General features: G+C 44.7%; 1 protein-coding gene across 2 annotated transcripts in view; it reads right to left on the bottom strand.

Moving 5' to 3' along the window:
- Positions 1–21,846, bottom strand: part of CDH9 (cadherin 9) — a 143,424-nt gene that overhangs the window by 39,790 nt on the left and 81,788 nt on the right. For both annotated transcript variants that reach the window (XM_079984954.1, XM_079984955.1), the window contains exons 3-4: positions 17,783–18,077; positions 2,395–2,514 (exon numbers count right to left, since the gene is read on the bottom strand). In XM_079984954.1, coding sequence (XP_079841080.1) covers positions 2,395–2,514; positions 17,783–18,077 — 415 coding nt within the window. The remainder of the gene's footprint in view (positions 1–2,394; positions 2,515–17,782; positions 18,078–21,846) is intronic.

Genomic DNA, 21,846 nt, shown 5'->3' on the forward strand with positions numbered 1-21,846 from the left:
GCTTCAGGTTACAGACTCTGCTAGCCCAGAAATAGTGCTTCAGGTTAAGAACTTTGCTTCAGGATGAGAACAGAAATTGTGCTCCGGCGGCGCAGCGGCAGCAGGAGGCCCCATTAGCTAAAGTGGTGCTTCAGGTTAAGAACAGTTTCAGGTTAACTACGGACCTCCGGAACGAATTAAGTACTTAACCTGAGGTACCACAGTATAACATCCGGCTCAGGCTTTATCTGCACTCTACTTGTGAGGGCAGGGCCAGTGTCAGAAATAGACAGCATTGGGCACTACAATGGCCTACATCACAACAGATGGGCAGGGATCACAGCAAGACAGGAAGGTGCCTTCAGAACGAATTAAGGACCTTCGGAACGAATTAAGTACTTAACCCGAGATACCACTGTACTTTGTCATTTTTCAGTACATATGGGAAGACCTAACCAGGGGAAATAGTCCCCGCCCCCAAAAGATGGCTGCCTAACCTTGATGGTTCTTAGAACAGCTGGGATGGAATGAGAAGGTGAGGTTTGGGATGGTAGGAAAACAGCATGCAGCTTCCTTCATTTCAATGCACTTTTTCCACCCATTATCAATTTCATCATTTCTGTGCTGATTGGGCTCTGCGCAATTTAGAAATCACAGGGCATTTTTCCCCCTTCCTCTTTTTTCTTTTCAAATTGTATGGTTTCTGAAAGTGGGTCATGATTTTTTATTGAGCTGGCTCAGAAGGTTCCACTCCCTGCCTCTTGCTCTCATTTTGCATCAGCTATTCCAAAATATCACACAGCCGATGCAGCATCCAGCAGCTGTGGCTTGGCATGTGCCACGCTCATGTAAATGATATGCAAATGAAGCCAGACAACCAGGTTTACGAATCAGCTGTCCTTCTATAGTTCACAGCGTGGCTGCAGTATGGCTTTGTCACAGAGCCAGCTAAAGAAGAGGATGCAAACTGGGCATTTGATGGGGGATTGAAATCAGCAAATGTCCCTCCAACCAAAAAGCATTGTTGTTATTTTGTGCGACACACACAAGAAGAGACATTATGAGGAAATTTGCTGTTTGTTCAACCTGTCTCTTCCACGTCTTGTCCAAGGACCCCTGTGCCCCTGCAAAGATGGAGTCAGCAGTAACTTCTCCAACCAAAGAATGCCCGTTTACCCGGTCCAATGGTGGGCAGCACTTGCAACCTGGCATAATGGCTCCTGCCTTCCCTCAGAGCCACATCATGTTTGTTTGGGCTGTTGACCTTTTACCCTGACCTCCACGATGCTTGCAGAGTTCCCACCAAGCTCTGGTTTGAATTGTGCCAATCCATGGTGGCTTAGGGGGGCAAGGCCAGGGAACGGCCCTCACTGCTGAGGTTTCCACTCTGGTCCACACCCAGGGCTTAAATTCGGGCCGGTGCTGCTCTTTTTGTTCAGTCTGCCGCTTCCAGGTTACTAGGGGTCACAGAGCATGCCTTGTCCAAGGACCCCTCTGCCCCCCCCAAAGGTGGAGTCAGCAGTAACTGCTCCAACAAAATAAAGGATGAACATGAATAGTATATGAATATATCAATAAAAAAACCTTTGAAAAAACAAAGCGTGTTCTCCCTCATGGTGAGCACGTGTTGCGGTGGGGGCTAGCAAGGCACCCCACTGTTGCTGGGCGGGAAAAGAGTTGGCCACCATTATCATTGAGCTCTTCTTGTTGCTGGGGAGTTTTATATGTTGCCATTTTGTGATTGACAGCCATAGCCTTTAAATACCCTGTGTGCAGTGTTGTGCCTGGTAGGAATTTTGTCCATCTGGCTGATTGGCTGGTGCCATTTGGTTTTTGCCTACTGCGTAGCAATTCATCACAACTTGTAAGGTTGCGGTTAGGAATTGGTTTTATGAATTGGTTGGTGGAGGGGTATGAATTGGCTGTGCCTCCCCTTCCAAATGCTGCTGCTGCAAGGGTTTTCCATTAATGGAATCCAGGGGTTCGCCATGCTTTTCTCCGAACCCTTGTCAAGGGGCTAGGGCCATGCAAGAGCCCCTGAGAGCATTTGGGGAGAGTTGAGGGCATAGTACCCAGCTCTGTCTCTCTCCCCAAAATGTTTTCCCTTTCTGACCGCAGGCATGCAAATGTCAGTCTGTCCCCGTACGGGGTCAGATAATTGCAACCAATGCCTAAGCAACCACTCACATTGCTTGTATTTTAATTTGTGGCCAAAATTATGCCAAAAACCTTAAACAAAAATTATGTGTCAATTGTGCTTTATTTGGAGGGTGTCTTGGGGACCTCGACACGCCAAAGAAAACTGGGTGAAAATATTAGAAAGAAATACTAAAAGGACTGACAACAACTCCAAATAATTAGAATAAAGCAAAGCTGGCATAAATAAAAGAAAGCCAAGTCAATAGACATGCTCACCTGTTTCTGGATCCACTGCGAAGTACGGCTGGCCCTGAAGGATGCTGTAAACAACTTTGGCACTGTTGCCATAGTTAGCATCATCAGCATCTGTGGCTGTCACTTGGATAACAGAAGTACCTAAAATAAGGAGCAAAAGAGCAACAATGGGGTGGTGAAAATCCACAATGTGAAATTAGGTTATGTATATTGGGCATAGCACTCGACTGGGAAAACCCAGGTACAAATTCCTGCTCCATAGCAAAATCCACTGAGTGCTTTAGTCCAATCACCTACCTATGGGGATGAAATAGGGTGAAATCCCATGCAAGCTGCTTCGAGCACCTCGGAGCACAGGTAGGATACATAAAAACACAATTTAAAAGGTATTATTTTACTCATCAGAAGTGAGATAATTAGATAGAATTTAGTTCTTGGCTCCTGCTGGACATCAGTCTGGGCTAACCGAAATAAACCAGAATCATGTTGTTTCAGGTCTTCTAAGGACACCTTTGTGACACCAGAGGCCTGTAGGCCCTACCTTGTCCTGCCCAAAAGCAGCCAAAAGGATGCTAGTCAATGCTGCAGATTCAAAAAATTACCAAGGAAACAATCAAGAGGCTGCAATTTAGTCAGTAGAGTCAGTTGGAAAGGAAACACTGATCTCGCCCTGAAGTACTAGGAGAGGGATTTAAACAAATCATTAAAACATCACTGAATAGAAAAACTGGTATGACAAGAGATCACATACACGCAGCACAGCATGCAACTGAGGAAATATTAAGAAATCAGGTGTGAGAGAAAAAGAGAATATAGAATAATAAGAGGTCTAGGAGAGGAGAAGGGAAAGAGGGAGAAAAGTGACAGAAGCCAACGAAAGTGTCAGCCTATCTTTGAGCTGGGCCTTAGCTTGGCAATCACGCCAATGAACTTCGTTCTAATATTATTCAATCAAGTGATATACCCCCACCTTTCCTCCACAAAGGAAACTCAAGGTGACTAATAGCATCGACAGAATAATTAAATCACAGTAATATCAGATCCTCCAATTGTCCCTAATTTCCAGGGGCAGGCCTGGATTTACAGAAACCGTCCCGGTTTCTGATTTAATCCTGGAATGTCCCGCTTTTCCTTAGGTCGTCCCTACTTTCATCGGAGAAATGTTGGAGGGTATGGAATAAGACGTCCCCAGGGCTTTTTTCAGCCAGTACTCACCTCTTAGGTGGGCGTAATTGCCATTCTAAGAGAATGACGGAGGTGTTCGTGGTGAGTTGTGGCACTTCTTTTTTCTAGAAAAATAGCACTGGACGTCCCTATTTTCCTCAGAGAAATGTTGGAGTGTATGTCATTTCTCAAGAGCAGTAATAATAATAATAATAATAATAATAATAATAAATTTTATTTATATCCCACCCTCCCCAGCCGAAGCCGGACTCAGGGCGGCTAACAACAATCAAACAATCAAACAATCAGATAATCGCACATTCTAAAAACATTTCATTATAAAAATCAATTAAAATCAAATTAATGGCAACTGATTAAGCAAGATTCTGTGCAGGTTGCCAGAGGAGGGAGTCAGACTGTGCCCTGGCCAAAGGCCTGGTGGAACAACTCTGTCTTGCAGGCCTTGCAGAAAGATGTCAGGTCCTGCAGGGCCCTAGTCTCTTGTGACAGAGCGTTCCACCAGATTGGAGCCGCAGCCGATAAGGCCCTGCCTCTAGTTGAGGCCAGCCTAACCTCTCTGAGGCCTGGGACCTTGAGGATGTTATTATTTGCAGACCGTAGGTTTCTCTGTGGGGCATACCAGGAGAGGCGGTCCCGTAGGTACGAGGGTCCTAGGCCGTATAGGGCTTTAAAGGTTAAAACCAGCACCTTAAACCTGATCCTGTACTCCACCGGGAGCCAGTGCAGCTGGTATAGTACCGGATGAATGTGATCTCGCAGCGAAGACCCCATAAGGAGTCTCGCCACGGCATTCTGCACCCGCTGGAGTTTCTGGGTCAGTCTCAAGGGCAGCCCCACGTAGAGCGAGTTACAATAATCCAGTCTGGAGGTGACCGTCGCATGGATCACAGTGGCTAGGTCAGGGCGAGAGAGATAAGGGGCCAACTGCTTAGCTTGGCGGAGATGAAAAAATGCCGCCTTTGTTATAGCTGATTGTATTACAATATTGATTGTAATTACTAAGTGGCACTGTGTAGGAAGGCTTGACTGAGCAGGGAAATAAAGTTCCACAGCCCCACCCATAAAGACTCACCCACAAGGCTCAACTTCACCCACTGAGCTGCTCAGGGTTTTTTCCTCCCCTGAGGCAGGAGTGCCTATAGAAATTAATGAAGAAATCCAGGATTTTAGCTGAGTTCTGATAGGGCTGTGTAGCACACCTCTCCTTCAAAACCAAAGTTAGCAGTAAAGACATGAATTCATACTGTTTTTTAAATTGGGTCTTACTTCAAATGGATAAGAGAGGGTGGGTTTTTGCAGGGAGGGGTTGCTTTGAAAATATATAAATGTGCACGGCATCTACACGCATGTAAATGGAATGCAAGCCTTCTGCATATGAAGGAGCCCCGGATTTGAACTGAGAAAGGGTGTGAGGGAGGTTTCAGAATAATATTTACCATAACAAGACGTATTTTCTTGCAGAAACCAACCTCAGCCCCCCTTCTAGCCTGCCATAGTAGCAGAGCAATCCACTGCAGAGTTCTGATGTCAGCTATTCCCTCACAGCCACAAGTCTCCCTTCCTCAAAATAGGAGGCAAAGGAAGATGACAGCAGTGTTGATATTGATGGGGCCATTTTAACCAGGTTTAAATAGCTTTTAAAAATAAAAATCCACAAAAATAAGGCAAGTTAGAAAGGCAATGAAGTCTTTGGGGTTGCTTTTTGTGGATTGGGGTGTGGGTGTTGGAAGATACATTGCTTCCAGATCACAGCTATGCTAAAATCCTGGATGTCATCACTGGTTTATTTGGGCAGCTTTCATTCCAAGACCAAGAGATGGGTTGTTCTTATTATTTCCTTGTATCTCTGGTTTCACCTCAAAATGAAGTGAAAGGTCTCTGCTCAAACCAGGGGCAGCAATTATAGGGGGCAGGAGGGGCTTGGGCCTCCTCAATATTTGTGGGCAGGCTGAGCCCCCAATATTGAGACGGTCACGTGCCGGGCAGGGGCGATACAGGGAGGGTGAAGATCACTCTCTGTGCCCCCTTCCCCTGACACCGCTGGGCAAGCACTTGGGGGGGGGGGCTCAGCCCCCTGCCCCAAAATATGGAGGGGGCCAAAGCTGGGTGGGACACAGGGAGGGCGAAGATCACACTCAGTGCCCCCTTCTCCCCACCACCTATGGGAGTGCTCATGCCCCAGGTGGGGGCCGGATGTGCCACGTGACACCAGACCTCTTTAATGGGGTGGGGTAGTTGGCGCCCCTGGCTCACACCATACACTTAAAGCACTATTATACAATTTCAACAGTCATGGCTTCCCCTAAAGAATTCTGGGAGCTGTAGTTTGTTAAGGGTGTTGGGAATTGCCCCATGATTCAAGGGATGGGGCGGGTGGTAACTGTGAAAGTGCAAGAAAATGTTTTAAAAATGTATGGTGTGCTGTCTAAATGAAGAGCAACTGCAGCTTCCACGGGGTGTCATGAGAGATAAACACTTCATTCTTTCCACACAGTAATGTTATTAACCTCTACAATGGCAGTTCCAGTCACCCTTCTCCTTCCGAAACAAAATGCCTCAAGCACTTACAGGAAAATCCTATGCACGTCCAGTCCTCAGACTTGCAAAGTTTCCAGCAGTATTCTTATTTTAATTGCTTTGGGTCTGCATTTTCTTCAGCTGGATATGTGGGTGTCTGAACTTTCATGAACACAATTTAGAGTATGAGACACACTCTCCCCCCCCCCAAAAAAAAGAAAGTGAGTTCTGAGTTCGGCATCTTCCTTCTTAACCTGTCGGTTTTGAGGATACCATCTCCTCTGAGGCCCCTCTCACTTTTGCCTGTTTCGTTCGTGAAGAGCCGTTGCTCATTATTGCTCAATCTGTAACAAAGACAGCACAACACACAGAGGCACAGATATTTTCAGTCTTCCAGTGCTTTGTGCTCTCTGTATAAAATTGGATCTGACATGGTGACGTGAGTACAACATGGGGCTATTATTACTCTGAAATGCCCTTGCTGTGGATTGCATTTGATTTAGAGGTGTGTTTAGTCAGTGAAGGGGACTCCTGCTTGCTCGTTGATAAAGCATTACTATGAGTGTTCCAAATAGTCGTGACTGCAGTCAAATTAAGATATTATTTCCAAATGGGGAAGATTTTTCTCCCAGTAATTTATCAAGGAAGTCATGGCGGAAACATCTGGCTGCTTTCATGCTTAAGATATTTTATGGCTCTCAGTTTCTGGACAGCAGAATAAAGGACTGTAGGTTCAACAGAAAACCCGAAGTCTGAAGCATAACCAATTTGAGGCTTATTCTTGTACATTTTGAGAATTTATATTTTCTGTTTAATGCTCACTGCCTCCCCATCCCACCCGTACAGTTGCTCATGAGACTATGGTGTTCAGTTCAGTGGGCTGACCTGCATTGGATATTTGTGACTATGGCTAATATGTGTGTGTGAGGAAGTTTGTGTGTGTGTGTTTTATTATAAGGAAGTGTGGTGGTATGAAGCTGGACAAGAGCATCTCATCACCATTTTGAGGGGACAAGGGGACAAGGAAAGGAGATTCATGCTACCATTTTGAAAATCCAACTGAGGAGGATGAGGTAATTATTTTTCTATCTGTAGTTTGAAAGCCAGGGCAAGGCTGTTCCTATCTATTTCCTGAATACATATTCACACTATAACTATCAATCCTGGCTCGACACCCATGTTCAAGGTTTTCCAGAAATGAGGAGCCATAACCTTGAAATGTGGCCATTTGCTCCCCCCCAGCCATCATGTTCCCAGAAATGCATGCCTTCTGCCACCTTTTTGTTGCTGTGTGGATTCATCCAGTGAAAGCTTGTTGCAGTTTTCAAATAAACTTTGGAGGATTTTTATTATTTGTTTGTTCAGAAATTGCCAACTATGAACAATTTAGCATCGTAACAAAACCTCTCAAGCTGGTATCCTATGCATAGAAGAAATTGTGTTGCTTTTAACTATTTTCCCACATGTTTACTTACATATATTAATGCATTAGTAAGTTCCTATGTTCCCAGTAGCTATATTACTCATACCCAACAAAAAAAATATTGTCTGTTCCAATTGTCCCCTGTTTACCAGGCAGGGATTTAGAAACAGTTCAGATTTTTTGGGATTAACCATGTTAAGTAACTTTTCTATGTGTTTGAAGGCAAGTTTGTTTTGTATGGCTGTATAGATTGTATCCAGACTCATTTAGTCAGGATTTAACCCCATTTATTCCAAACCAGCAGGATTCAATTCTTTAGATTTCAGTCCCAATGCACTCCAATTCTCTACCAGCGTATAAATCAGGTGTAGGTGACCTATGGTCATGGATAATGGGAGTTGTAGTCCAACAATATATGGAGGACCAGAAGTTCCACACCCATGTTGTAAATGCACATTCATATATTTTTGAAAAAAAGATAAAAAAAACCCCTGGGTGGTGAAGTCTAGTCAAAGTCGACTAAGGGGTGTGGTGCTCATCTGTTTGTCCACAGACAGTTTTCCTGGTCATGTGGCCAGCATGTCTAAACCACTTCTAGCGCAATAGGACACAATGGCGGAAGCCAGAGCACACAGAAATGCCATTTACCTTCCCGTCACAGCAGTATCTATTTATCTACTTGCACTGGTATGCTTTCGAACTGCTAGGTTGGCAGAAGCTGGGACAGAGCAACGGGAGCTCACCCCATGGAGTGGATTTGAACTGCTGACCTTCCGATCAGCAAGCCCAAGAGGCTCAGTGGTTTAGACCACAGCACCACCCTCATCCCTACATGTACACTGCATATTCAAGTGCACTGTTTCCTCCAGCCCATAACCATTTGTCCAGGAAGTAAGTTAGTACATTTGTGTGCATTGCAGCTATTCTGTAACAAATATAACCATATCCATGTGAATGTTAAACACTTTATTAAACCTCTTTTTTCTGCAAAAGTGCCAGTTTACTAACAGACCCTGCTTCGCTCAAGGACAAGCCGTTGAAGACTAAACAAATGTAGCATAAAGCAGGGGAGAAGAGCATTATGTGACGCAAAATGGGAGAGCAAACTGTAAAGGCAGCAGTCCTTGTTGTGAGACTAAATGGGTTATAAGCACACAAGTGCATCTTTGTCTACTTACACTTGCAAAATCTTGGAGGGCTTGCAACTTCTTTGCTTTCCTGAGTAGCATTAGTCCAGTCTCAGATGCCATTTCCTGCTGGGGTAATAAGCACTAGTGGCTGCAATTGAGATTGTGGGCTTTTGGGGTAGGGTGTGCTCTTGTTTCCTTATAGAGCAGGCACTATAAGACTTTATAATGCCAAGATAATCACTGGGACCATGCCTCTGAATGCCAGTTGCTGAGAAAGAAGAGTAGGAAAGGGGTGTTGCCCTCAAGTCCAGCTTGTGGGCTTCTCAACAGCATATGGGTGGCCACTATAGGATACAGGACGATGGGTCTTTAAGCTGACCCACCAGGGCTCTTCCTATGCAATTAATATCTTAGATATGCATGCTGCCTTTCCCATGAAGAGCTTGGGGTGATGTACGGTATGGATTTATGCTATCTTGTCTTCATAGCATTCAACCTATGAAGTAGGTGAGACTGAGAGCCTGTTGTATCCTTGGCCATGCAGTGAGCTAGATGTGTGGTGCATCAAATTCAGGTCTCCCCAGTCCACATGTCACACTTGGTTCATGACATTACAGTGGATGCTCGGGTTGCGAACGTGATCCGTGTGGGATGCAGGTTCGCAACCCACAGCGTTCGCAACCCGCAGCAGTGCGTCTGCGCACATGCGGGTTGCGATTCGGCACTTCTGCTCATGCACAAAGCATGTTTTAGCGCTTCTGCGCATGCACGACCTCCGAAACCCGGAAGTAACCTGTTCTGATACTTCTGGGTTTCGGTGGGTCCATAACCTGAAAAAAACGTAACCTGAAGCATCTGTAACCCAAGGTATGACTGTATAAACATTTGGGTGCAGCTCAAACCATACAGTTGCAGCAAAATACATGTGTAGCAGTAAGACTTTTGTCAACAAGAGATTGCTGCTCCCCGCTTTCCAAATTGTTGAGCAGCTGACAAATTGATCTCATGTGCTAACTCAACTCATTTTATGTGTACTGGACAAATATAGATTGCCCCAACATTGAAGAATGAGATGCTCCATTGTGTGCAGATGATACTGTCCTTTTCTTTGAGTGTCAGAATGTGGTCCTTCATTCCCAAGCCCTGATTACTTTATTTGTGGTGTCCTTTATCTTCTTGAAGTTTTGGAAGCCACTTTCAAAGACTCTTTGCCTGCGTGTTCCACGTGTGTGAAAGAGACTTCACAATAATTTATGTCGTCTTAAATAAAATGCTGAAGCACATTGTCTGACTATGCTGAAGCCCTATTTGCATACTTTGTAAATATTTTGTGCTTCTGAAGTGGGTCTGCATAATACAGATTGTCTTTGCATTCTACTTTCAAAACAGCTCCTATTTGATATGCCTCTATTTTTTTCACAAGTTAGAGAATATTTCTGACATTTTCAATGTTGAACGCATAAAGTTAGCTACCAGGTAAGGGATGGAAGGAAATTTCTAGAAACTTTCCATGCTACTTTGTCCTGATTTACAGACTTCATGAAGGACATATATAATGTTACTTTTTAAACATAAGTAATGTCGTTTCTATAGGGATGTGGGTGGCGCTGTGGGTTAAACCACAGAGCCTAGGACTTGCTGATCAGAAGGTCGGCGGTTTGAATCCTCGCGATGGGGTGAGCTCCCACTCCTCGGTCCCTGCTCCTGCCAACCTAGCAGTTTGAAAGCACGTCAAAGAGCAAGTAGATAAATAGGTACCACTCCGGCGGAAACGTAAACAGCGTTTCCGTGTGCTGCTCTGGTTCACCAGTAGCAGATTGGTCATGCTGGCCACATGACCCGGAAGCTGTACGCCGGCTCTATCGACCAGTAGAGCGAGATGAGTGCCGCAACCCAGAGTCAGCCATAACTGGACCTAATGGTCAGGGGTCCCTTTACCTTTACCTTAATGTCGTTTCTGTGTATCTTCTAATACATGCGTCCTCAGCCTCAGCCCTCCAGATGTTTTTGGCCTACAACTCCCATGATCCCTAGCTAGCAGGACCAGTGGTCAGGGATGATGGGAATTGTAGTCTCAAAACATCTGGAGGGCCGAGGTTGAGAAAGCCTGTCCTAATATGTACTTTTCTTAGGATGTCATCAAGCTGCACTTTGTGTGGCTGCCAAAGAAGTAAGCAAATGGTCTGGTGGCCCAACCCATAAAAAAGAGGTTTGACAATGTCTAAGGGGAGAGAAGGTTTTTTCAAGGTGTAAAGGAATGGGATGGGTGAGTCTGATGAGTGAAGCGAACAGCGACTCATCCCCTAGTAATAGCATATATTTCTTTGTTTTCTACATTCCCCCCTTGCTCCAACAAAAATTGAAAGGTACACCATTTCCATGAAAGCCTATTAAAATGATGTAGCTGAAGGCCAAATAATAATTAGATATGAAGACCATGCTCTCTGCCTTCTTCTGAAGCCCCAAATGACTAAATTTTCTGCTCATGATACCTCTGAGAAAGGTTCTAGGTCCCAAAATCCACTGTATATGGGTTGAGCTACCCACAACTACTAGTCATTATGGCAGTGGAGGCTGGCCCATTTGGGTGAATGTGACACAGCACCACTAACCTCAGTAAGAAGTCCCCACAACCCTGCCTTCTTACAACCAGTCCAAAGAGGCGTCACTGCAACCCCTTCCTCCTTAGTCTCAATGGTCTCATGCAGGAAGGATCTGCCAGTTTTGGTTTCTCATTTGTCTGATCTTAAATTCAGTTTTCTGGATTTCTGAATCAATCTACATTAGGAAAAAAACAAACCCTCCTAAAAACTAACCAGCAATTTTGGTGTGGATTTCTCCTAAAAAACACATTGTTGTGTTCAGTTTTGACATGCACATTTTTTGCAAGAATTTTTTGCTAACATAATGCATTTCTATGTATTATTTTCACTAATATATAAGTCTTTGTGCACACTTTCTCCTACTATATGCTTTTTTGGTAACATTGTTTCGGTCGCAGAGCTGCATCACAAAATTCAGCTAACAGAACAGGTGTATAAATTCAACTTATAAAATGCTGAGCTCTTATGAAATATACTCAACCAGATGAAATGCAGCCTTTAGCTTTCAATTAGAAATCTGAAGAATCTTGCAATGAAGTGTTACAATTTAAACTGCTAGCGGGAAATAGGAATGCCAGCAAAGGAAAGGAAAATGTATCCAGTCTTGATTGATTACTTTCTTCATTCCCTGACTTTCTACTATGCTATTCAGTCACAAAGAGAAGGAAAATATGCTTTCTCGTAATTTCATCCACTTGCCATTATTCATCTTCCCCTGTTGTGTTCAGCAGAAGGAAACCATTGTATGTACTGTAGGTTGTGCTCTCACACAACAACAAATATTGAGCCAGTCACTTGCATGATCTGAGTTTGCACTCCAAAAATACCATCCAGAATCTTCATAGCAATGTGTGCATGCTCATTAGCAGACAAACCAATGTACAGTAGAAAGAATTTCCCAGCATCTGAGAATTGCTCTGATATAACATTATTTTCCTAACATGAGGGCAGAGAGAGCTCGTCAACCTGGGAAGGAAGCCCATGTAGGAAAAGGAAAACTCTGATCATAAACCTCTGTTGCCTTGAGGCTATACTCATTTGTGAGAATGGTGTTGGGAATAAACCTCAAGAACACATATCTTCTACTTTGTAGGATATCCAGTGGTGGAGGAACCCTCCCTGGCACCCGGGGCGGCACAGCCCGTATGGACTGCACATGTGTGGTATCCCACATGTGCACACTCCATACGGAATGGCACATATGTGCACTCCGTACGGGCTGCCGCATGCATGGTGACTGTATGGGCTACTGCACAAGCAGCATCCCATACGGAGTGCACATGTGCGGTGACCATACGGGATGCCACACATGCGCAGTCTGTACAGGTTGCCACTCATGCACAGCGGCCGTATGGGCTGCCGCTTACACATGGTGGCTGTATGGGCTGCCACTTGCATGGTGACCATACAGGCTGCTGCACGAGCAGGATCCCGTATGGACCGCACATGTGCGGCGACCGTACAGGATGCCGCACATGCGTAGTCTGTACAGGCTGCCACTCATGCACAGTGGCCATATGGACTGCCGCGCAAGCGGCATCCCGTATGGGCTGCTCATGCGCAACAGCCCATACAGTCGCCATGCGAGAGGCAGCCCATACAGACGGCGTGTGAGAGAAGCAGCCCGTACAGTTGTCACATCAGCGGCACCCATACGAACTGTGAATACCCCTACAAAGTGCCCAGGCTTTCCCCCTTGAGAGGTCACTTCAGTCCTGCTATGCAGCAAAAATGATGCAGGATGCAGCAGTTATGAGTTACTGGTCTCTGCAGCTGCTGCAGGTACTGTGATTCTCCAGCAGTTGGACTTCACTCCCAGAGGTGCCCTCCATTGTCTCTTGAGACTGACGAGTGTCCATATGAAAACATTTGCACATATTTGTCCATTGATTAGCTGGGGAACTGCACCATTTAATTCTCACTAGATGCATAAAGACTTTAACATTAGAAACTGTTACATTCAGAAAGGGAATTCTTCTCATGGCAGTTTCTCCAGTTCTTGACATATTTCACAGAATGCCAGTGGGATTTTTCATTTTATCCTATGCAGCCATATCAGAGCGGAAGGGAAGGGACCTTGACTTAATGTCTTATCTGAAGGACATCTCTAACTGTGCAGAACATATCCCTTAGTACTGTACTGCAGTGTCAGCATTAGGTATGAGTGAAAAGTGCTGAGGTATGGACTTTGAGCCTGTAATGTTTCTTCTTCTTCTTTTTGTCCAGAGATTAGAGAATTATAGTTGATGGGGGGGGGGAATACTCCAATAAAAATCGGTAAGAAAATGGATCTGTCAAATAATTGCAGGGCACAAGTATGATAAAAACACTTTTTAGTGTTGATTTAAAGGTCACTCTCAGCTTAAACTAGTCAGCTGTGGCAACTCTCTTAGTTTTGATGTTAAAATGATGGGAAATAAAATGCAAATGATAATCTGTTAATTGATGGGTTAAAATCTAGTGGAGGATTCTACTGTTGAACTATTCAAGCAAGTTTCTTTGTGAGTTAATGACCCTAAGTATGGTTGTTAATATAACAAAGTGGGTTGTTTTGTGCCAAAGGGTAAATGGGTGGACCTCATCCCTTACCTGGCTGGTGGGGAGAAAGGCTTGCAAGCTTGCAAGTTGAGAGCATGCTAGAAGCAGGTAGATGTTGGGAGAGAGCCAGGGGTGCCAACCTGAATAAAACATGGGGGAGGGGCAGGTAAGCCCCACCCCACATAATCAATCACATGATGCAGTGCACACAAGCCATTTGAATGACATTGCCTATCAACTTGGGGGCGGTGGCTCAGCCCCCTCTAATATTCTATTGGGGTGCCCAAAGACCCATCGATCCCTAGGAGATGGCTCCTATGGAGAGAGCCATGCTTGATTTTTGCTTGATTCCAAGGCTGTGACTATGGGAGAAGCAAGACTTTCTGGAGTGTTAATGCTGTGAGCCGCTGCATTTTAGGCTCAGGTTGTATATATGTGTAAATAAACCATATATCATAAAGACACCACAGTCTCTGCTGTCCCCCATTCCAAGGAAACCAAATCCTGGGTAAGCATCTGGAACCCCTTGAATCTCTCAGTGCTCAGAGATTAGGGTGGTGTACAAAATTGTCTTCCTGTGAGTAGTTCCTCCATGGCTGTGGTAACAGTTCAGACACCCAGCCCTGTGGGCAGTGGCATAGCAAGGTCAGGTGGTACCCAGTGTGGAAAATTTCTTATCACCCCCCCCATTGAAATTATTAAAAGAAGGAAAAATAAGATACTTACAGTTGCAAGTGTTATTTTTTGGTTTATTTACTAAACATTGTGAGCATAAGCACTTGAAACCTTTTTTTTCCCTAAATTTGTTCTCTGCAAATTTTGAAATCACATTATCAAAATCAATTCCTTTCGCTACTTTGTTTTCAGTTGACAAGATTGCTAAGCCAGAGAGCCGAGCTTGACTCATAGTGGACCTAAGATTACTCTTGATTAATTTTAGTTTTGAAAAACTCCTCTCACATGATGTCTAGCAATGTAAACTGAATTTTAGAATAACTATTCGGAGATTTGAATTAAGGCTCAAAGCAAACAGGAAATTGCCCTGAAAATGGCAATATATACATATTTACCTTTCAGGCTGTGTGCCTGTTTCAGCAATTCACATAAGTGTCTTATAAAAATATCATTTATGGAAATAGTAGGAGTTATACAAGCGGATCTTACTCGAAAATGTCAAAAAGCTACTTTGCAACTACTCACTTCTAACATAGGACTGCATCCTCTGCAAGGAGATAGAGATGCTTCAAGCCTATCTGCCTAATGATCGAACTACCCCATGCTAGTTAATGTGACCCTATACAGCAGCTGCACCTTGTGTTCATTGATCTGAAGCTAAAGTCCACAGAGTATTTAGTATTTCAGTACTTAGCAAGTTAATATAAAGTAAAGCACCAAGGCCTTCATGCATCTGTAGACTAATTGTCAAACCCAAGAGAAAAAATAATTACTCTATGCATTTACTTGAAAATTGCATGCCTAATGGTACCTGTAGCATATTTGCTTCTCATTTCTATTGCTTATGAAATGCTTATGAGGTTGGCTTTTCTCTATACTTTTCATACACGGCTATGCTGCCTTTACAGTACAATACCAAAAAAATCACCAGTATGAACCTATGCCAGGTAGTGTGTAGAACCTTGACCATTAGCAATATAATTCAGGGCTTGAGACCCAACTATTGATTCAAATATTTATCAGTAGTAGCGCCCATCCTGTGGAACGCCCTCCCATCAGATGTCAAGTAAATAAACAACTATCTGACTTTTAGAAGATATCTGAAGGCAGCCCTGTTTAGGGAAGTTTTTAATGTCTGGTGTTTTATCACTTTATTATTATTATTATTATTATTATTATTATTATTATTATTTCTGTTGGGAGCCACCCAGAGTGGCTGGCGAAACCCAGCCAGATGGGCAGGGTATTATTATTATTATTATTATTATTAATAATAATAATAATAATTCAGAGAACTGTATTGTTGTGTTGAATGAGTTTCAGTTAGTAAGAGACCTCTCTTTGCTGATAAAAACTAGTAAGGAGGGGATAGCTGGCTGGGCTAGGGAACTGATTAATGCCTGCTTGCGAGAAGGGGTGCTCCCTTCCAGCATGAAGGATGCACTGGTAAAACTGTTGCTCAAGAAACCCTCCCTGGATTTGGAAAATCTAAGTAACTCCCGGCCACTCACCAATCTGCCCTTCTTTGGCAAGGTTCTTGAGTGGCTGGTCACAAACCAGATCCACACACTCTTGAGGAAACTGATTTTCTTGTTTCATTTCAATCTGGGTTTAGCCTGGTTTTGGCACAGAAACAGCTTTGGTCACCCTGAATGATGACCTCTGTCGGGATAGAGGCAGGTGAAATGTGTCCCTGTTAATTCTCCTCAACCTGTGCACCAAAGCAGGTGAGGAGCGGCGACTGTGTTCCTTTCCCTCTTTGCCTCCCCCATTCATTCATGCCGTTCCCCCTCCTAAACACCATGGAATGTGTTTAATCAGCACGTGCTGAACAACATGGGAGTTTCTGCAGCTGGCTTTGCCCTCTGCCAGGACTTTGATCCTCCTCCCCTCAATCTTCTCCATTCTACCCCTGCCCATGCCTCCTCTAAACACACACACACACACAGGTATAATTGTCCATTTCTTTGACATCTGGTGGGAGGACATTCCACAGGGCGGGTGCCACTACCAAGAAGGCCCTCTGCCTGGTTCCCTGTAACCTCACTTCTCACAGTGAGGGAACTGCCAGAAGGCCCTCAGAGCTGGACTTTAGCGTCTGGGCTGAACAACGGTGGTGGAGACGCTCCTTTAGGTATACTGGGCCGAGGCCAAGGCGTGCCCCTTGAGATTCATCTGCGGTAACATCAGACACACGTTCCCAGTGGAGTGCAAGTGGGGACACTCAGGGGTGCTCATGTTAACAATCTGAGCTATTGGGATGTTCCAGAGGTTGGATAGGGCTTCCACAGGAGCTCCAGTCATATCAACCAAAATATCCCCCAGAGCCATCTGGAAACCCATTGGATCCATCAGCCTCAGACCATCCTTATAGAGGGCAAAAGGAGCTGAAAGCATAAATCTCAACAGGAAGTGATCTGACCATGACAAGGGACTAATCCTCTCCAATTGACACATTCTGGCAATGTATTGTGTACTCCCTCCATTTACTCCCCCCTCGTGTTGGTTGGTAGCCATGGTTAACTGTAATGAAGATCACCTTTCTAACCATCGTTTGCCAACTCACTTAGAACCATGGTTGCAAAGTACAGTTAGAAGGGCAATGCAGCTGCCTACTGTTATCAATACATAATACCAATGTGGACGTGACACAACACCATGGATAGAGCAAACCATGGAAGAGAGAAGGGAATTTGTGTGACATCACTCAAAAGCATATGGAGGGGAATGAGTTCATGAGCCTCTTGGTGCACACTGTTTCTTGGAAGTAATGAATTCTACAAGCCCAGCTTGTTTATGTTTCCAGACAGAATATATTGCTACCACCATTTGAGACACACATCTCACACACTGTCCTCAAGAAGGACAATGAATTGCTACATGAGTCTAGATTATGCAAGAGGTTAGACTATTTCCAATTCTTTTACCTAGAAGGACGGGAAAAATCAACAATTTGTCATTCCACAACTTTGAATGCAAAAGTACAAAGGTGTCAAACAAATTGCCATTGCTGATCATGCACACAGATGAGCCTGTTAAGCATTGTTTTCAGTGGTTCATTACTGGATGGCAATAATAGTTACGATCACACAGCATATTAGAAGTTTCCATTTGACTGCTGCTAGCTTCATGGAAGCCATATGGTAACCTATGGGGTGGGAAAAGACAGATATTGATGGCAGACAGAAGCTGGTGAACTGATATTTACAGATGCTTTTATGACTACTTAAAAACCACAAATAAGCTCTAGAGTATAGTTGTGAAGTGGCTTAACCTTCTATCTTTTTCTTTCTTTTTTTTAAAAAATATTTTTTTATATGATAATAAATTATACTTACCAACGCTGGACTTCTCAGGAACACTGGCCGTGTAAATGTCCTTGGTAAATTTAGGTTCATTGTCATTGATATCATGGATTTTAATGATAAATTCTGATTCAGGCTCCACTTGTCTTCCAGTCTTTCGGTCTATAGCCTTGGCACGTAGCACATACAGGGACTTTTCTTCTCTGTCCAGCTTTTTTGCTGCATGAATATCTCCTGTATTTTCATCTATAACGAATAGACTGCCAGCTCCTTCTCCTGTTAATATGTATTTTAAATTTCCATCTCCCATATCTTGGTCAGTGTGCAGCTTCAGGGATGTTTTAAAAAAAAAAAATGGGGAAAAGAAAGAAACACTCTATAAATATATGCATTGTTATTACAGACCAAATCTTTCAGCACATATGAATAAGTCTCTACAAATCTTGTCTGCAATTGAGGTCAGCAATAGTTATCTTTTGCCTCACTGTTGCAGGGAAAAATTACAAAACTAAGATTTTGGTCACACATGCAAAGCAGCTCGAACAAATTGATAAAGGACACAAAAGGATATAGAAGATAAGGCAGCAGCATTTAAACAATATGATGGCAATTGTAATATAACGCTCCCGCCCCACAACAGTATTTCTGAAACCTATTGCCTTCTGGGAAGTGGGAAGCTATCAACTTGCTTTTGCTAAGTTAAAAACCTAAAATGAAATCTAGGTCAGGATCCAAAGAGCTACTTCAGGTGTACCTGGGGGTTTTCGAAACTCCCCCTCAATTTGGAAAGTGGCTTTGTCATTTGACAGTGGAAGCTGCTGTTTGAGCGTCACAAATTCAAAGCCCCCTTGGGCAGGCAGAATTAGTCAAATGTTTTGCTTTCAATCCGAGACCCATTTCTGTAGAATTGTAATGAGTGGGTGCGATTTACAGATTGGAATGTTCACAGTAAAAATTGTGGTGAGCAGATCCGGCTGGGGGTTGGGGATTCAAATTCAGCCATCCAAGCCACTTTATCCAACCTTCTTCAAGTACCCTCCCCAGGCCTCCCCTTTTCCCAGATCTCACTGACTTTGTTCTGCACCATCCTCGACTCCTTTTGCCTGACCGGTGTATGTTCTTGAACCACCCAACTCCTGCTTGCCTGGATAACACACTGCATGCCTAGAACCCCTGACATTTGTGTGGTTGAAAAGTAAACTGCTTTATAATAATAGAATTGTAGTGCTGGAAAATACTCTGAGGATCATCTAGTCCAACTCCCAGCAGTGCAGGTGTCACCTCCATGTGAGCATTAAATGCTCATTCTCAGATAGTAAACTCAGTCTCCACCCACTTTCTGGTCTATCCCTGTCCACCATTTGAATGTCCTCCCCCTCCTCAGTGAGGAAATGTGACCTTCAGGCTGAAAAGCTTTCCTTATTTCTGCAGTAAGTGACAACCCTTGTGCAAGGTGCCACCCAAAACCAGCAGAGCACACAATGACCACTCCCCACATTAAATGGGGGGGGGCGCTCTTTGCATGGTTGCGTGCAGCCCCCTTGACCCTATGCAGCACCATTAGCACAGGCCTGGCTTCACCTTCCCCAGGTGGGATACCTGGAGGTCTCCGCCTACCTCAGCCAGTTGCCCAATCCCGCCTGAGGAGGCGTTGTCCAGGTGATCAGGCCAGGTAGGGAGAGGGACCAGTCTGCCCACACAATAGGGCGAGGATCTCACCTGGGAATCATCAGTTGGCTCCAGAGCTTCTCCCACCCTACCCACCCTCAGTTAAGACTTCTTTTGTAGGTTAACCTTTTCTCCACAGGTACGCAGGTGCTGCTACGTGAAGGTCACTGTTGAAGGGCCGGAAAGGAATTCTCCTGTGTTGGCAGGTTTGCCTTTCCCATAGCAAAACGTCACAACTTTGGCGGTATCAGGCCTTGGGCAGAATCCTTTAGTCTATCTTCCCTAAATGGGGGTGGGCATGTAGCAGTGACCCACACCCCCTTTCTCTTTGCTGTGGCGATCCCAGGGTGCCCCGTTAAAGGGGTTGTTTGAGGGGAGGCTTTGGCCGTACGCCTAGAGGTTGTCATTGCTCTCCCCTGCGACGGCAGCGTCATTGCTCTCCCCTGCGACGGCTCTCTCTGCTTGAACATATGTTCTCCAGACCCAGCCCATCCCCCCCTCCACACTCTGGATAACCCTGATGTTCCCCAGATCCCTTGAGGAGAACTGGGAGGGATAAATGCCCAATGCCTGAGCCAAGGTCTACTCACATCTGAAACATAATAAAGTTGTGGCCAATTTTAATCCCATAGCACATTGTCTTGAGCCGTTATTCCACACAGGGGCCGCCCAGGGTTTGGGGGAATCCACCTGTCCATACAACAGTCTTATTTGTGAAGGGACAGGTTACCCAAACCTGACTGTGTCACCCCAACTAGGCCCCAAACTTCCCAAATTCTTTCTTTGAGGATCCGTTATCTAAAATGCATTAGATTGAGCTGTATAACACAAACCAGCTGAATAAACAAAGCCTTCTGCTTTATCAGTCCATGAAGGCGTAATAGATGGCCTTGTCAGTTCCGAGTAGAGACGGGATGGCGCATCCAACTTATCTTACCGGTTGTAACTATCCTGACCGCGCTGACGCACAGAACCCGGGAATGGCGCCAGGAGTGCCAGATAAGAGTACAGAAACAATTTCTATTCATGCTCAAGGATGCAAACTTACGTGTACAAACTCATGAGGCTGGATTCCTGGGGAGGGGGAAAGGGGACCTAAAGGGAATATAAGCTGTATGTTTCTACTCTTTAAGTGTGCTTGCTGTGACCAATCACACAGTGCCTTTCTGCTAATCCGGAAAGCAGAAACAAACTCTTTCTCTGAACCAACCCTCGGTGTCCACTGACTCCTTCCTCCCTGCCGGGAGCAACGCTCATCCTACCCATGGGAAAGGTCAGAAAGGCTACATTTGAACATCTACTCCCCTTTTCCAAATTCCATATCAGGACTGTAACCACACACAGTCTCCACGGTTTCATCATCAGCCAACTTTTTTCCTATCCCGACTGCTTGCTCTGTTTACCATTGAGGACTGGCCCATTTTCCATGGACCACATTTGACAGGAGAGCCAGACTGGAGTGCCCCTTTGCAGAAAACTAAATATGGCTTTTTAAGAGACAGTCAGAAAGAATGCTAAGTGGCACATAGCACAAGATACACTCATTAAAACCAATAGCATTGCCAATTGGTTTAGCTCCTCCTGGACTGCTCAAATTCAGAATGCAAGTGGGGACTGCGTATTTAAAATCCTTTTAACTTTAATGTTTGCATCCAGTAGCAGCCCATGTGGTAGGCAGGAGTCATGGAGTTGCCCTCACAAGACTGACCTCGCTGCAGCTTAGCTGTGGGGCTGGCATGAGGGAGGGCAGCAGCCAGACTGCAGCTGTATGGATGCATTGATGGGAAAGCTGGATTAATTTTGTTGGTGTGCCTGTGCAGTCCTGACCTTGCCACCACCCTGTCCCATCCCAGCCCCATCCAGGTAGGTTGCAGGAATGCTGGTGTTCAGAATGTGGCTCCATAATGCCATCTCACCACACAGACCACTACTACTTCCATCAAAAACCCCATGAAGGGCTAGGTGGGAAAAACAACAACAGCCAGATCAGCTTTAGCCTAGCACTTGCTCCATAAAACTTATATTTTGGGTGTAAGCAGTCCTGCCACCCCACGTGGAGGAACATTCAAACATAATGACCCCACCACCTGCATTTTGAATGTGTGTTTCAACTGGATAAATATACACTTTACAAGATTGTTATAAGGATCTGTTCCACTCATTAAAAGTATGCAGTGTCTCTGATGGCCCTGTGTTAAGGATAATGGTTTGATTTCCTGAAATGGGGATATTTGCTTATGCTGAACTGCTGTGTATGGTCCCCCCCCTTTTTGCAGTAGCTCTCTCATGTGATTGGCTGACTGTGAGTCACATGAGAGAGGTTTTCCATTCTGTTGTGACTGTTAGTCAAGTAACTGTTGTTTTTAACCGTTTTTCTGTTTCTCTGGATGCTGCTGAGACCAGTGTCGGTTGGGTCTGTCTGGGGTGAA

Source organism: Podarcis cretensis, assembly GCF_951804945.1.
Source record: "Podarcis cretensis genome assembly, chromosome: 7".
Classification (NCBI taxonomy): domain Eukaryota; kingdom Metazoa; phylum Chordata; class Lepidosauria; order Squamata; family Lacertidae; genus Podarcis; species Podarcis cretensis.